The 17879-nt window shown below is 36.7% G+C and overlaps 2 protein-coding genes across 2 annotated transcripts in view; both read right to left on the bottom strand.

Moving 5' to 3' along the window:
* LOC145675652 (atrial natriuretic peptide-converting enzyme) overlaps window positions 1-17879 on the bottom strand; it is a 415955-nt gene that overhangs the window by 20010 nt on the left and 378066 nt on the right. The gene's annotated exons all lie outside the window — the stretch shown is intronic.
* Window positions 1191-17879, bottom strand: part of LOC145674835 (uncharacterized) — a 39922-nt gene continuing 23233 nt past the window's right edge. Inside the window, exon 2 of the mRNA XM_081745062.1 lies at window positions 1191-5213. Within this exon, the coding sequence (XP_081601188.1) occupies window positions 3545-5213 (1669 nt within the window). The 3' untranslated portion in view covers window positions 1191-3544. The remainder of the gene's footprint in view (window positions 5214-17879) is intronic.

Here is a 17879-nt window from a genome sequence, read left to right as displayed (position 1 = left end):
GGGGTGGGAAAAGGTACCCTTCCAAATAATTTAAAGGGGTGCACAAATGTACCCATGCCTTATGATAGGAAGTGGACCAATATACATGACCATATAAGGTAATAAGACCTCATCAAAGGGGATAAATTGGACCAAAACCAAACACGTGGTTATACTAAAATTTGGCAATTTTGTACCCCTTAAAGGGAACGAGGTGGACCACCCAACTTTATCATGATACATATTAGAGTTCTATACTATGATACAAAATGTTCAAATTGGTGAATTTCCAAAATTAAAGGGGTGAGCCAAGGTATCCCACCCAAAAATTTAAAGGGGTGCATCAATATACCCCTCTTATAATAGGTAATGGACTCCTATACACGACCATATAACCATATAAGGTAATAGAACTTCATCCAAGGGGATAAATTAGGTCAAAAACCAAACACGTGGTACAACGTATTGCTTACGTTTATAATTTTGCAATTTTGTACCCCTAAAAGGGAACGAGGTGGAGCACCCAAATTTATCATGATACAAAATGTTTAATTTTGACAATTTCCAAAATTTAAGGGGTGAGCCAAGTCACTTTTCCCAAAATTTTAAAGAGGTGCATTAATATGCTCATGTCTTATGAAAGCTAATGAACCCATGTATACGCTCAGATAACTATATAGGGTAATAAGACCTCGTCAAAGGGAATAAATTAGGTCCAAAACCCCCGAAATTTAATTTTTGGCAATTTTTACCCATGAAAGGGAACGACATAGACCCTCAATACTGATAGAGGTACATACCCTGGTCCTAGGCTACAACACCCAATTTTTAGATTTGGCAATCTCCAAAATTTAAGGGGGGTGGTCCTATGTACCCCTGCCAAAATTTGGGGAGTGGGCCAAGGTACCCCTGTCAAATTTAGAGGGATTGGTGCTAAGTACCCCTAGGTCATTGACCCCGGGCCATGGGTATTGACCTTTGACCCATGACGTCACAATATCAGGGTCAAAGTCCAAAGTGAGATCAGGTGGGGCCCTTACTACTAATTTCATATACTTGCAGTATCCTATTTCTACGTATTCAATTTACTGGTAATTGTAAAAAGACACCAAGATGGTGTCCTAAAGTGAGTAGGATAGAGAACTACATTACATGAGAAAGGATTATGATGTGGATTTTATGCTTTTCAAGAAACTTCCCAAAAATATAAAATTCAAGACTGTTACAAAAAATCAATTAAAACCCCGAAAAATACATACTAAACATTACTTTCTTTCGGTAGAGCAATATATGATTTGTTAACAATGTTAAACTGACATGTCCTTTAATAATAATACTATAAAACTATATCAGTTTCAATACTTGTGCTAGAATTGGAGAAATACACAAGGCCTTATATATACACACTGCAAGTGCGATTCCCAACTATAGGCTAACCCTTTACGGAATAAATATTTATCGATAGGCCTGCACATACTGATTTATTTCAGGAGCTGGTTACATTTAAAAATATACATAGCATCAGAAAGTTGTGTAAAAATGTTAAATTTAAAAAATTTATAATACAAAAAAATGTACAGCTAGATTTTCAACCTTACATAGTTCAATTGCTTTCTATTTTTAAGTTTTATCTGCAGAAGACATGTTTTTATATAAAAATTAATTTCAGATTTAAAACCTCATAAATCATACAAGATAAAATGCTTTAAAAATCCTCATGCTACAATCAATCACCCGTCGATTCTTCTTCCCATAATGACTACATGCTAGATTGGGTAAAAATAAAGTTTGGTTACCCTGGTTTCTGACAAATGGAATCTTTTTAAAGAGTTGCTTATGTACGTTTCTGAAGTCACGGTTGCCGGATCCAGTGCAAAGTTTCTGAGACATCCTTGAAAAGATAATATCCAAACGAGGATACATTTTGGGATTTCCCCTAAACCTTAAACCAGGCATTATTTGGTGCAGACGGCAGTTGCGTTATAAGATATAGAGTTTCCTGCTATATCAAGAAGTATACATCGAAAGCATTTGTCATTCATGATTGTCGTATCAGTTTATAGACTTTCGTTGCTGGTTATGGCACTTTATAAATAATCTTCAAGTGTTTTTTCGCTGCACTTACTGCTTTTTGTTACTTACGGTACTGGAAGCCCTTGCTGTGAGACTCTACCATGTGCTAACTTAGTGCCAAAATTCCTTCACTCATCCTAACTTCTTACCAAATTTGAGTGGACGACCTTCTCTGACATGTGAGCTTGTCCGGCAGGCCTTTTATAGCTTAATAATAAAATAATGGTTCTTGTGAATCAGCGTTTTGAAAATGTTTTTTCACATTCTCTACATAATCAAGATCACACATACATTTCTGGAACATTACTCTTTTTGACTTAACATAGGTAATATCTATTAGAGGACCTACACTTCTACGAAATCAATTACACGTTTTTCTTTATCACTAAGGAACTAAATTATCTCTTACTCTGACCAAGATATCTGGACTTTCAAAACTGTGCAAGAACTGCTTACTCACCTATTACAATTGTGTGAAAAATAAAAAGCTAAAGTTATAAGTTTATTAATATCTGTTTTTAACTATATGTTCATGAGATATTATGATTAGATTAATTTGCTTATTTGAAGGAAGCAAATACATGTCTCAGAAGTACAATTTTACTCCCAGCGACGGAGTAATTATTTGCTTGAAAAGCACATCGAGTGTTGTAAAAATGAAGTCCACGGACTACAGAAAGTCATTCTACAAGTCACTAAAAGTAAAAAATACACATATTTGTATGCCTTCTATGTATTCATCTTATGACACGAATTTCACTATTTATCAATGTTACAGACAAAGAATCATGGAGATCTACCAATCCATCAAATAATTACGTCGATTCATTGTACATGGAAGTTAAAATAGATAGTTCTTTACGATCAGGTACAAGCTTAACGATCGATGAAACTGAGTAATGATAATGCTTACAAGTTAATTTACGATATTGCCAGAGTGAAATTTGATTCCTCATAGTAGCTAAAGGAATCCCAGGAGGATATCTGTATTTTCACTTCATTTTGTTCTATAGAATAACTTTTTATCGTCAACGGGGGGCTAGGACTCCCCATATGAGAGGCAATTTTAAATGCTAAGCTGCAGAGAAAACCGAACTACTATTTTCATTCTAGAATAATCAGTTTAATGATCAGAAATCGGTAGTAAAACAAGTATTAGAGGTCAGCATATAAGTTGTGCATAATCAACAATATACGGGAACCAACAGATACAATAGTTTCATTTCAATTGGCATGATTAATCTCAAATGTAACTTGAGAAAGAAATCTAACTAAGTATTTTTAAACGTGTGCTTCCTCTAACATACATGCTCTCATATATTATTTATAAGAGAGAATTCTGTCTAATTGAATGGATTGTGTGATGCATTCGTTTATGCAAAGGTTTGACAAGGAGACACTAGCTTCATTGTAGCTAATATCTAGTTGCAGTAATGTGCGCGACCAAATATTTTATTAGATACATATGTGTAGTACTGCTCTAAATGGCCCCTTATTTATGAGTCAAAATGTGCTTTTCATAATATGATCTTAGTTTGTAAGTTTTTCCACACTGACAGCATGTTTGTGGTTTCCTATTTGCGTGAGTTAACACGTGATATTTCAAATAAGATTTTAGTGAAAATGCCTCGCCACACTCATGGCATTCATGCGGCTTTTCTAGAGTGTGAGTAAACATGTGGCTAATCAAATTTGACCTAAAAGAGAAAGCTTTTTGGCAATGGTCACAAGTGTATGGTTTTTGTTCCATGTGAATTTGCAAATGGTTTTTCAAATGAGATTTTTGCGAGAAACATTTTCCACATTGCTGGCACTTGTGCAATTTTTCTAAATTATGAGTTTTGATGTGAGTACGCAGATTAGAGATTTGTGAGAAAGCTTTTCCACACTCCTGACAAATATGCGACTTCTCAAATGTATGAGTTAATATGTGAGTCTTTAAGCTCTCTTTGAGAACGAAAGATTTGTTGCAGTCTTCACAATTGTATGATCTTAATTGTGTGTGACTTAGCATATGAGTATTATATTCTGCTTTTCGTTTGAATGCCTTGTCACACTGCCCACAAACGAATGGTTTGAGTTTGGTATGCGTTAAATTGTGGCTCCATAAGGCGGACTTGTTAGTGAAAGCTTTGCCACAATCCTGACAGATTGCTGATTTCTTTTGCGTATGAATTAGCATGTGGTTTTTCAAATAATATCTTTGCGCGAAACTTGCTCCGCATTGATGGCACACATTTGTTTTTTCTACTGTATGTGTTAACATGTGAGAATTTAAACCTGTTCTCAGTGAGAAGGTCTTACCGCACTCCTGGCAAATATATGATTTCTCCAACGTATGAGTTACCATGTGACTACGTAATGAAGACTTCAGAGAGAAAGCTTTCCTACAGTGTTGGCACACATATGATTTAACTTTTGTGTGAGTAACCATGTGTACTTTCAGATGTGATTTATGTGAGAATGCCTTGCCACAGTGCTCGCATTTATGTGGTTTTACCAAAGTATGAGTTAACATATGATCATTTAAATGCGATTTTCTGGAGAAACGTTTTCCACATTGGAGACAGAGATGTCTTTTCTCTTGTGTATGAATTAATATATGGTTACTTAAATACGTTTTACGGGAAAAAGTCTTACTGCAGTGCCCGCAAATATATGACTTCTCGAGCGTATGAGTTAGGATATGCTTTCTCCAATGAGGCCGCTGAGAGAAAGCCTTGCTGCAATGCTGGCAAATGTGTGGTCTCTCTAATGTATGAGTTAATATATGAGTAGTTAAGGAATACTTGCGCTTGAAAGCTTTACTGCAATGTTCGCACACATGTGGTTTCTCTTCTTTGTGAGTTCTCAAATGACTTTCCAACTGTGGCTTTTCTGGAAAAAATTTACCACATTCCTGGCATTTGTACCATGTAGCTGATGTATGCGTTAGGATATGATTCATCAGAGATGATTTAAGGGAGAAAACCTGCCAGCACTGCCGGCAAATGTGTAGTTTCTCTGATCTATGACTTAACATGTGCCTATTTAATTGCGATTTCCAAAAGAATGTCTTGCTGCACTGTTCACATATAAATGATTTGTTATGTGCATCAGTTTTCATACCACTAGTTTTTGCGGTCCTTTCTTGATATATGTTTGAAGCAGAAGTATCTGGCCTGAAAATATTACAAAAACTGATTATTCTGCACATCAAAATAAAATACTGCAATCAATCATTACAGAATAACATAAAAACAAATTATTACCAGAAATATTCTTTTAAATATATATAGAATTGCTGCCGAAAATTGAATTGATACAATCACAATGAAGGAGAGTGCAGACACAAATCATTAGTATTATAATAAATTTAGGGAATAAGTGCCATACACTGTTCTGTAGAAAATACAGCCTACATCGTTTTGTAACTAAACGATAAACTCACTTGTAAGAAGTTGAAAATAAATGATTACGTTGACGATATAGGCAATGAGACCATCACATGAGTTGTAATGATATAGTCACACTATACAATATTATTTTACACAAAAAGATCACCTGATACCACTATTGTACTTATTAACCGTCTCGCCTTCCCTACCAGTAGGGAGGTCGGTCAATAAAATGTGATGTCTTTGAAGTCATGGTGGAGCGTTTACCTCTGGTTCATGAGGTCGATATCAGCTCCCGCCAAGTGAGTTTTCTGGAGACAAACACCGTGTACATGGGTTCTTTGATTACCCCTACTCTCTTCATTCCACAACTTCACTCATTTCCATTATCATTGTCTCCTTTATAGTAGCTGCCGTAAGCGTGGGACGTAAATCTCAAAGATTTCATTTCTAAAAAGACTTATTCAGCACAGTGATCCTGAGTGAGGTTTTGCCCTGCTTTCATCATTCACAACAGGTAAATATTGAAAGGTAACTTATATAGTCCCAGTTCCTTCCTTCTCAATTAATTTCTTCTCCTAAATTCCCAACCATTGTGATCGTCGAGGAGCCGCAGTTCTCGTATGTGACGGGCAAACATGGCAATTGATGCGACAGCGGAGAAAGTTAATTCGTAATCCTACAGAAAAATATGAAATCACCCAAACAAGCAGGGTACAGTGTCAGCAATATATTAAATCAAATCTGTTAAGCAAATATGCTAGTAACAAATTGCCGATTGACAATAATTTTCAATCCGACGATATTCAGAGATAATGGTGAAACTATCGGAGAATACATTTTCATATATCTTTTGGAAAATTCATTTTTAAGCTACGCATTTCAAGCAGCCAGAAATGGCTTAAGTCATATTACAGAATGAGCTAAGGTCTAAAAAAATAAAGTACGCGCAGCCGTTAATAAGATGTGCTACAGCAGAAAGCATTCTGCTAATAGATAACAAAGTAAAAATAGGTGGAGAAACAACATATCACGGAATGGAAACGACAAAAAGTTAAAGCGTACCAGTTTAAGGCCCAGCAAAAGAATAGTACTCATTAACCAGAGTGAGATGAATGACAGGCTTGGACTTTAACAACAAATTAAGGTTTCGCTGTAGGGGAATGAGGAACTAAGAATCGCCCAGGACACATATTTTATAGTTAGATCCTTGTGTGTTTCTCTTTTGTCACCTCAACCATAGGTTGGTGGGGACCATGGGAATTGTAAAAACTTAGGGAGATCTGTTTCATACTTTGATAACATCTAGTCTTTGTAACTGCATCTAGACATTCTGTCATTGGCTATCCTCGTCCTGCTTTTTTCTTCTGCCTTTTCTTCTATGAATAAAGTGATCTAATCAAAGTGCCGAATAAGATAGCTAAGCATGATGTTTCTCCTTTCTTTATTACCTTCACGATCTGTTGTCCCTCATTAACTTTCTTTAGTACGACTTGATTCCTTTTCTTATCGGTTTAGGATATGCTCAGCATTCTGCGAAAACACCACATTTCAAATGTTTCTAGCTTGGATATTTCAACTTTTCTCAATGCTCACGTCACTGATCCGTAAAGCGCAACTCTCCATAGCAGTCTTAATAAATGTTAACTATGTAAATTTTAGACTCGTTATAAGAATTCCTTTTGTGTACCTAAATCACGAACGTGCGATCATTGACAAGCTTGATGCACGAAGGGTCATTAAGTTTCTTCATCTTCAGACAGAATCAGCAAAGCAGATCCATCAAGAGATGAAACAAGTCTATGGCTATGAAAGCCCATCCTATGGGATAGTGTCCAAGTGGAAACGGCAATTCCAAACTGGACATATGACCGGCGAGAATATGTGTACATCTGCAAGACCAAGTTTCACTGATGATGTCGCTTTGATGGAGAAAGTTAAGATCATAATGAAAAACAAGAAGATAACCAATGTATGCAATAGGTATGAGTTATCGGTCTATCTCAAATATCATACACAACCAGCTGCATTTTCAGAAAGTGTCAGCACGACAGGTGCCACGACTGCTCACACCTTTCCAGAAGAGAAATCGCGAGGACGCTGCACGAGAAATAGTGCATCGCTGTGAGGTGGATGAAAAGGACTTTTTCGCCAGAATAGTGACAATGGAAGAAAGTTGGAATGATCTTTATGACTCAGAAGCAAAAGAAATGAGTAAATAATAAAAACATCTCTTCTTCCCCAAACTTAAAAAAAAATACAAATGCAGAAATTTGTCGCCAAGGTGATGATTTCCTGTTTCCGTAACGTCATTTTCTAATACTTAAGAAATAACCTATGAAACATCGAATTGTTAATTACAGAGGCATAATTTCACATATTATTTGGAGGTATTCAGAAGTGCGAACACAGGCAAAGAACACGCAGCTTAATAGAGATCATATGAATGATAAATGAAGCTGCTCTCCCAGTCACAATCTTTTACAAACTTGATGGTCCAATACATGAGGGGACATTCTTTCTCGTGATGATCTCCAACCTTCTTTGATTCAAGTTGAGTATCATCAGCATGCGACAAAAACATGTAGAAGGAATGAGATTATTTTCATGAAGATTTATGAGATTTTTCCTCTTAAACTTACTTAGTTGTGACACCTCCTTAATTAATCGAAATTTGGAATTCATTATGTAAATAAGGGTACGGTGATGAGTTTGTCATATTTCTGAAATTAACTGACTAACAATTAAAGAAAAAAGGAAATGAATACATAAGAACCCAAGGAAACAATTTCAAGTTGCGGATAAACCACAACAATGCACGTGGTTCGAATCGGTAAAGACGTACTCTCCCGTACTCTCACTTTCGGCGATCTCCTTCCAAAAATACAATGAAACATCACTATCTTATTATTTGAAAAATCATTTCTACATATGGAAGTAAAAATAATACAGTACTTAAGCAAAATACATCAACTACAATATTTGTAGGGAGTGGAATCCTGAGACAAACAAACAAAAAAAAAAGTTTATCATACTATTGACAAATGATGTGTAAGCCGAAGCACCAATCACACAGGAAACATGTTTACACATTGCACATTAATATTACGTCACCAAGTAATCACGATAAGCAGAACAGGAAAAATTACAAGCATAGTAAGACCATGAACACAAGTTTCAAACACAAAAGACGCTATGGCGAATTATGCGATATGAACAAACAATCTCACTGGAGTTTGAGAAACAGTACAAATCAATCAGAGCTACGTTTATTCTAGAATCAATTGAACAAAAATGTAACTTTATACAAAATAATAAGTAACCTAATAAAATAATGAACCATCATAGATTCTGACTATTTCAAGCGAATATATTTCAAAATCTTTTAACATTGGTAATCTCCGAAAACCGGACAGCAAACGCAGAAGGTAACAACATATTAAATGAAAGTAGAAAACACAATTGACAAACGGTAAGAACCCACTAATCCCCAAACAACCTACGCTAAACTAAAATACTACTACTATTTTACTTACTTCAATCTTCTGAACTATTTTAAATATGTGAACTTTGATCATTAAACTCATTCAGTTACTTTCATAACACAATGACAAAACTATTATTTTATAATTACAAAACTACACCTGTTACAGTGTTGCCGTAAGTCGTCTCTCTATTATTACTCTGCACACGATCAATGAATTTTGTTCGTATGAAACAGTTATTGAATATTCAGATTGCACATTAAACATCTTTATAAATTAGTGGGAACGAAACAATAAAATAAATTTCAAAAATTGATATTTCTTTACTCGAAGGAAGGTTTTGCTCCGCAGATATGAGTCAGTACTTAAAAAGTGAAAAATGTATAAAAGAAAAAGAGTAATGAAATAGTCTCAGATATTACACTCGTCTCTTCTTATCCATTGTGGAACATTTAAAATCAAAATTACACTTTTGCAACATCCTAGGTTATGTGCACGCCCGCTGTAGCTGACGTGTCTGTTCCCTACAGACACATCTTCGTATTTACGTGGCGCCACATCTGCTGAGCCTTACGTTGCCTTTCTTAGGTCCAATTCTTGTTTTCAGTGTCAACTAGCACAGGTTTGTTTTTTGCATTGTAGTTTTTGCGGCACACGATCATATACTGTATTTCATTAGAAGTGCCCAAAAAATTTTGAAGTCTGAAAATTTTCTTTCAGAATTCGCGAAAGTTTCAGTTGGGAAAACTTTCTGCATTCCGGAAAAATGCGTTTTTATTAATACAATATATAGAACCTAAGTTACTCTTCACCACAGCAAGGCGAAATATAACTCAGAATACTGCTTTTATAAGCATATATTTCAGTACAGTTTACATAGACAACAGAATTACCACGTCTCTATTCAGTATAAGTTAGCTCCTATCGTATAAGTAATTTTGGAAATTCAAAATAATTACTTATTGTTTCAAAGATTCAAATATAATTGATTCTAATAATTCATTCATTCCATTCAAAATCTCTTCAAAATGTCCGTGCAGTCCTCCCCCGATTTTCTTTAATTTCTTTTCCTGGATAGAAACGAAAATTATGGATTTAAAATGCATTTCTAATATATGGACCGCTTGGATACAAAATGCTGTAACTCTAAATCGAAACTGACAGGAGGAAACTTTACGGGTAATTGTTTACAACAGCTACTTCTCATATCCCGTGCACGTGGAGTGTGAACACAACATGATCTAGGATTGTTGTGTGTTCTATTACCACTTGCACATGATATAGAATCATTTCTGCAAGTAGTACAACACTAAGAAGTATCTACGTGCACGGGACATGCGATATGTTTTCAATTCCCCCCACATAGTCATACATTAAGTACAAGGGCACTAAAAACACATTAACTACAAGGGCAAATTTCAGGAATGCAACAAAAAAGAGAATAAGTAGCAGGAAGCATTCATTTTCACATAACTTAAATCGTTGGTGGGTATATGCGAGCAACTTCCCACAGAAAGTTATTAAACCGCGTTGCGAGGGGATCATTTTCCTCAAAAGAAAGGAGGCCAGATGTCCAATGAAATTGTGTCTTTTCTTCCCATATCTCGGAATGCTGTCCTTTGCGTCTCGCCACAACCGCTCGATATTTTGCGTTTGATCGCCAGTAACGGGATCTATGAAAATCAGTCTGATTGACTGTGAAGTGCTGAAACCCCCACCTCAGCCAACCTATCATATGACTTCCAGCAGTCGCTATGAATGATTGTACCAGGTTCCACCCACTTTTGAATAACGCCTGAAAGCTCTTCAGCACTTGTTCTTCACGACACACATGAATACATTACCAGAACCAACCTCGAAAAACCCACGTGCCATCGATCACAGGAACGCAGTGATTTCTGCGTTTCCCGTGCTCGGATTCATCTATCTGAACTGTTATCCCTGGAATCCTAAGTTTAGTAGAGGAATCGATAGCCCAGTAGACGCAAACCTCACGACAAAATATAAACCAATCGACACATTTTTTTTAGAAACATTCAGATTCATAGTAGCATTACGGATAGTTGGACGGCTATTCAAACACCATTAACTCAGAAGGCGCATCACCGTTAAAAAGTAGAGTTTCGTCCTAGAAAAAAGCGTTCCCTTCAAAGGCGAGGAGAAAAAACGGCACTTTGTCTTCCTCCTCGAATTTCCAATAAAACGTATTTTTCGACAGCGAAACACATTCCTTTCTCTGCAAAAAAAAAAAAAAAAAAAGCGTCCCCACAACATTTAGAACACAACTTACCTATTGGAAGAACCGCATGCTCTTGCAACGCACGCACTGCATCAATCATCTTTATGTTCTTTACTTGTTATCTTAGCTACGTAATATTCTGAAAGGGTGCACCCTTCGCAGGAGGTATCCTGACCAGTACATCTCCTCTTCCTGTCATTTTGTCTTTCTCACTAACTGCTGTCGCCACCTACATCAATTGCAGCTCCGCAAAGACCGAATCTGTGGCTCTAATTGCAATACGTCATCGGACCCGCACGGAAATTTCAACAGTTCAACCGAACTGCCTTCTGGACAAGCAATTTTCACTATCACGACCGAATGGTCATAGAAACTTTCGGCAAACGCAAACATTGCTTTCTGTCCACAAGATCGGTATGGAATGACGCTTGACCTGGTACTACTCGCGTAGCATCAAACATTTGAAACGCGCTACCCGTCAAAACAGACTGGTTAAACCAGCAGGAGAGAGGAATCCAGGTACGCTTTCTTTTCTTCTTCAATCACTCATTAACTAATTCCAACCAACTTTGTTACCCACTTTCTAATATCCTAGATAGTGAATCAATAATTCCTAAAAAGTATGGTGTTTCTCCTCCTCCCCAAACGGGAAATATCGCTCGTTAACTTTTACCTTACTTGTAATACAGTTCCAAAATTGCTTGCTTAAGTTACCGAAAATGAAAGCATCTGTCGCATAACATTATGTACAGTAGGTGAAAGAATAGAAAAACACAAAAAGCCCAGCGTTCATGATGGATATAATGCTACATGTAACTTAAGCAACGTCAAATTTAATTTAAAGGCTAATCTTTTCGCTAATATGTACTCATTCCAGTGGTGGGGTAGGTCGGAAAGTTCATGACCCGCCACTCAAGGACTCAGACCCATGATCTATCAGACCCCGTCAACCGGACAGATCCATGACCCACAGTGGCTCGGTCTGCCTAGGTAAAGCGAAAAGACTCGTAACTCGGTGTTACCTGAACTGACCGATGTGAGTCGAAGACAACTAAACCTATACTTTTATTTCTCACTTGTATGCGTCTGTGTGTCAAAGCACTGTACTGTAAGATAACTACAAGATTTATCTAAGTAGAAATGCACGAAAATTACAGAAAGTTATGTGTTTCATATATATATGAAGGATCGTCGAAGTTTAATCGGCCGAACATGTATAACTCTTAGGAAAGAGTGTTAATATGGCTCCAATCAATACCTATCACTGCAGTCTATACTACAAAGATATTGAAAATTGAATCTTATTCCATACAGTATATTTTTTTAACTTTTCCGATTACGAAGTATTTCGACGATTGACACACAAAAAAGGATTGTACAGTCATTCACTTCACTACAGTTCACTTCTTCATAAGGTTTCCAGGAAACATTTAAGTATTGTATATTTTCTTATAGAACTCTGACGTTAGGAAATGAAAATTAAACTATTTAACGTTCACGATTATGCCTTTTTAGGTTAAGGGAGACAATGGTTAAATGGAGTGAATGATGAAAGAATAGCGGAGGAATAAAGTCAGAGGGAACGGGAGTATCCAGAAAACCCACGGACATGATATTATCCACCAAACACTTACTTGGTCCGAGATAAAACCACGGACCCCAAACCCTAAATATATACGGGGCGCTTGAAAAATCAGGAGTGCCAAGTCACCATGGCAACTAAGAATACGAATCTGACGCCTAAATAATTTAAGGCCAAGCCATGTACGCCTATTGTATCATAATTGGTCACCAGGTCGGAATTTTCGATCGCCAGGTCGCCATTGGTGATTGAATCTTTCAGTTTGGCGAGAGACATCTCTTATAATAAGGGCAAGACTAGTTTTCATATTAAAATTATGATAAATAACTAATTGTAGCAGGTGTTCACTTGTTCGGTATACAAGTTATATGGCAGAATGTTCATAAAGAAAATGCATTTTGTTGTGTACCATCAATTATGTGTGCCAGTCCTAAAGGACATGCTTCCATATGCATGGCAGAAATGTGGGTACGTAACAGGAGCAATAGTTGGATCATTTACAAATGTTCTGGACACTAGTATGTGTTCATGAAGCTTGTGACAAAAGTGCATTTGTTAAGTGTTTGCACTGCTTCATGGTGCTGTGTGCTAATTACTTATTTGGGATCTCCATCACAACTGGAGAGCAAAAGGTTAGTAGGTTAATATTTGCTTATGTGCATCAGTTTATATCATTTATCTAATAATTTTCTATTAACTTCAAGACATATTCTTGTAAAGTCATATGTGCCGCTGCACCTAACTTATATTACAGCATTTAAATGCTATGCATAATCGCAACACACACAGATTCATATATATAGCGCACTTTGAAATAGGTATAATTTGTTACAATGCTATTCTATTTCTTACTACAGCTATTTCAATTTAATTAACGATTTCTCTCACTAGTCTCAAGATCTGACTGTTATAATGGCTATTGTAGACCAAGCGATTACTACTGCATTAGTTAAAATCCTGCAAGTGCTTGGACGACCGCATTTTATAACACAAATTTTACTTCCTCAGTTTTTATATGTTCCTGTGAGCTAGAGATCTCCTAACTCAGAAGTAAAAACAGATATGTAAATTCTGGTTACGGAAACGGATTCAGGAGTAAATTTCAGTGCTATTTGATACTCCACATGACCCCCTTGCCATTTGTCATATTTGACTGCGATTCAATATGGCGCCTTTCAAAATGTCGATCATGTACTGGAAGTACTCCCACATATAGATGGTCTACCTTGGTTTACAATGCTGAAACCAGATCTATCAAAAGCTTTTTCATTGTTGTACCAAAAGGGTATTCTTGGATATTGACTATTGGATTTCGAGATGGCGTCGGTGTAGCAGCTCAACGAAGCGTTTGCGCATCGAGTGACTATTACTACCTTACTTAGCAACTCGAACTGAATCTTGTCACTAATTTTCATCAAAATTCAACTCTCACGGTTTATGGACTTTCCTAGTAAGTGTAGCGACCTTTATTCTTTGGATGATGTGCTACCTGTTAACCAAATTTTGATGATATCCGGCCAGTAGTTACTGAAAAATAGGGATGGTACCGAGACCGAGACGGCCTTTTATATACCGAGACGAGACCGCCTTTTATATACCGAGACGAGACCGAGACGGAGCTCTATAAATCGAGACGAGACCGAGACGAGACTTAGGTCAGTCTCGAAAGTCTCGGTCTCGTCTCGAATATTGATATAGACAACTATTAAGGTTGACCTTTACTCAAAATTTCTTTCGTTGCTGTATTAGGTAATATGGGGATAGTTGACTAATGTTCAGTGGCGTATTTAGGGGATGGCTATCGGACTGAAGCCCCCCCCCCGAAATAGATTTGTGATCATTTTTTTCGCATTGCACGTACAACACAAATATTTCTTACTCGTTCTCAAGCCTCTCCCGAAACAAAATCCACTGCTGATGTGTATAGTCATCTCTGTCTCTCTCTCCCTCATATATATATATATATATATATATATATATATATATATATATATATATATGTGTGTGTGTGTGTGTGTATGTATGTATGTATGTATGTATGTTTTTATACCAGCGGATCCAGGATATGATCGAGGGAGGGGCTAAACTATAGTTTGACATTTTATCCAGTGTAAAGAAAGAAGTAGGATTGAAGCCCATTTTATACAGTGTATAGCTGAGCGTCAAGGGGAGGTATAACCCCTTTAACACTCCCCTTGGATCCTTGCCTGTATATCATATTTAATATAAGTAAAAGGACGAGTTTGTTTGTCTGTGTGTCTGCGTGCCTCTCTTTCGGATTGCCTGTGTGCGGCCTGGGGACCAGACGAGAGTCCAAGAGTTACGAAATTTGGGTGACAAGTATCATGTCCTAGGCCTCACACCAAGAAGAAGTGTTTTTTTTTAAATTTTGAATCAGGAGGGGCGTTTACGGGACATGTAAAAGTAGTAGAAAATGACCGATATTAGTGTCGAATACATAGTTTTCGCAGTCGCTGAGATCAATGATGATACTTCCATTAGCGATGACTTTCAAAGTCAGCTACCAGTGCATGCGGGCCGTGGTTCACTTGCGGGGGAGGGGAGTACCGAGACGTAAAAATAATACAAAATGACCGATATTAGTGTCAAATAGTTTTCGCGTTTTCTGAGATCAATGGTGAAACTCCGATCGCATTAACCTCCAAATTCACCCCATTCAGCTGCGGATCGGAGTTCACGGGAGGGATACCGAGACATGTAAAAGTAATCCAAAATCGCCGATATTAGTGTCAAATGTATAGTTTTTGCGGTCGCTGAGATCAATGGCGTCACCTCCATTAGCGATGACTTTCATATTCAGCTACCAGTGCATGCGGGCCGGGGTTCACCTGCTGGGAGGGGGTACCGAGACATGTAAAAATACAAAATGACCGATATTAGTGTCAAATACATAGTTTTCGCGGTTGCTGAGATAGTGATACTCCCACAGGTCTTGACTTCAAAATACTGGTCCCATGCGAAAAATGGGTATTTCATCTAGTTATATATAATAGTCATATATATTAAAAATGCTGAATTTTTTTAACATGCTGTTTGAAATATGGAAGGGGAAATTCTTCTAGATACTCTGCAATTCCACTAGATAAACAAGCAATGTTGCCAACGCAACATAAAGTTGTAATTTCTCAAATTGCACTACGTTTGATATTACATATTTCTGTTCAGTTAATTTAGTTTAGTGCGTGGGTTTTCTCGGGGTTCTCCCGTTTCCTCCCGCTTTCTTCATTCCACCATTTCATTCATCTCTCATCATTACAGTCTCCTTTAGCCTAACCGGCATAACCGTGGGACGTAAAACTCAAAAATTTCATTTCATTTTTTAATTGAGTTTAACGCCTCTTTCAGCAGCGAGGATATATGAGACTGAACCTACTGATTAACGTTGAATCTAAACCACATGAGCTCCCGCCGGGAATCTAACCCGGGTCTCTCACGCCATAGGCTAACTGCTTAGCCACGAAGGAGCTCTACATATTTCTAATTTAGATATTAAATTAAACCACAAAAGCACATAGTGTAATAAAGGACAATACATATCACTAACATCAACATTTTGGAGATCTTAACAACTCAAATGGCAGGAACATTATAACATTAGTGTTCAGTAGTTTTAATTACAACAAGTCGCAGTTACATTATTTTAAGCAGTGTTGCGAACTTAAATAAATTGCTAAATATTATTATGAATATAGTGAAAATAACGTAGCTAAAGTGCAAAGTATTTTAAAATTACTCGTAATTTGTTTTATGGTGCAAGAATGTTTTAAGAACACGATGTTTTTCATAGTCTTTGGGCTACTTATAATGTTAATGTCAAAGTTTTCGTTCCAGCAATACATGTAAAAGCAAATTGTAACTGAAATTAAATGTAACTGATAACTTTTCAGTAACACTAATTGTTCTCCCTAAGCCTTGGGCCTGGTGTATTTTTTAGATTAAAACACTGCTTTATTAAAATTTTAGTTACACCCTAACTGCATTTCATTTGTTATAGTTTGACCACCGACCACCTCAAACTCGATCCATCCATACCATATAGCTATATGCAATTATTCAAAGACTTACAGTTAGTAATACACATTGTGTTGATTTTGGTTTGTTTTGTTTTAGTTTAACGTTTCACGTTTATGCTAGGGCGTCTAAAGAAGACGTGGAGTTACTGATCATAGTGGAATCCGAAAAACTTCGGTCGTTGAATATTACCGACACTGGGAATCGAACTCCGGGACATGCGAACCAAAATCAAGCGTACTAGCCATTACAGCAAATGGGGGTTCTTACATTGTGTTGATTTAAATAATTGAGTGAGTGTTGTCAGATCCGAAGATCAAAAAGTAGCGTGTTTGTCCTCCAAAAGTAGAGGATATGAACTATTTGTAGCCCAAATACATAGAAATGAATTATTTGGCAACTAATGACTGGTACTAATGAAATAATGTTTAACATAGACCGGAAAATCTGATGGACATATTACAAGACGAAATTATGATCGATAGACGAAAACAATTTTAGATTGGATACCACGTGACAAAAACAGCCTAGGATATGTCCGCATACAAGAAATTGTGACAAAATCAGGAACCACTGGGGAGTAACCTGGAAAAGAATTACCCAAGATAGATAGTTCTAGAGAAAACTTCGGAAGACTTCATCCAGCAGTGGATTGATAATGCTCGATTATGATGATGATGATTTTATATCGAGACCTGAGAGGTAAACTAAACGATAATTTCGTAATTTTACAGAAGAAGTGAAAAACCGGTTCCTTAACTAAGATCTATAATACTGTTTTTCAAACTATACTAAGTAGTTACAAAGTAGTAAGATGGCTTTAGAATTACATTATTACACCACTAGAAAGAACATAGTCTATTAAAAAAAAGTATTCTAACTCAATTTGACCAAAAAGTGACTTAACATAGTCTACCGCTAATGTTCATATATACGTACTGTATAAATTTGCTAGGTAAGGTAGGGTAAAATTGGATCCAAAATTTAACGAAAGTCATACAGCGAAAAAAAAATATATTTTTGACTACTTAATACTTCATGTTGCTGCAAAACTACGAAAATGAATACAAAAGAAAACTAGAAAGTTAAAAATCACTTCTTTTGCCGAGAGA

Source organism: Thermobia domestica, chromosome 18 (genome assembly GCF_964235325.1).
Source record: "Thermobia domestica chromosome 18, izTheDome1.hap1.1, whole genome shotgun sequence".
In the NCBI taxonomy this organism is placed as follows: domain Eukaryota; kingdom Metazoa; phylum Arthropoda; class Insecta; order Zygentoma; family Lepismatidae; genus Thermobia; species Thermobia domestica.
This window is presented reverse-complemented; position numbering and strand designations above follow the sequence as displayed.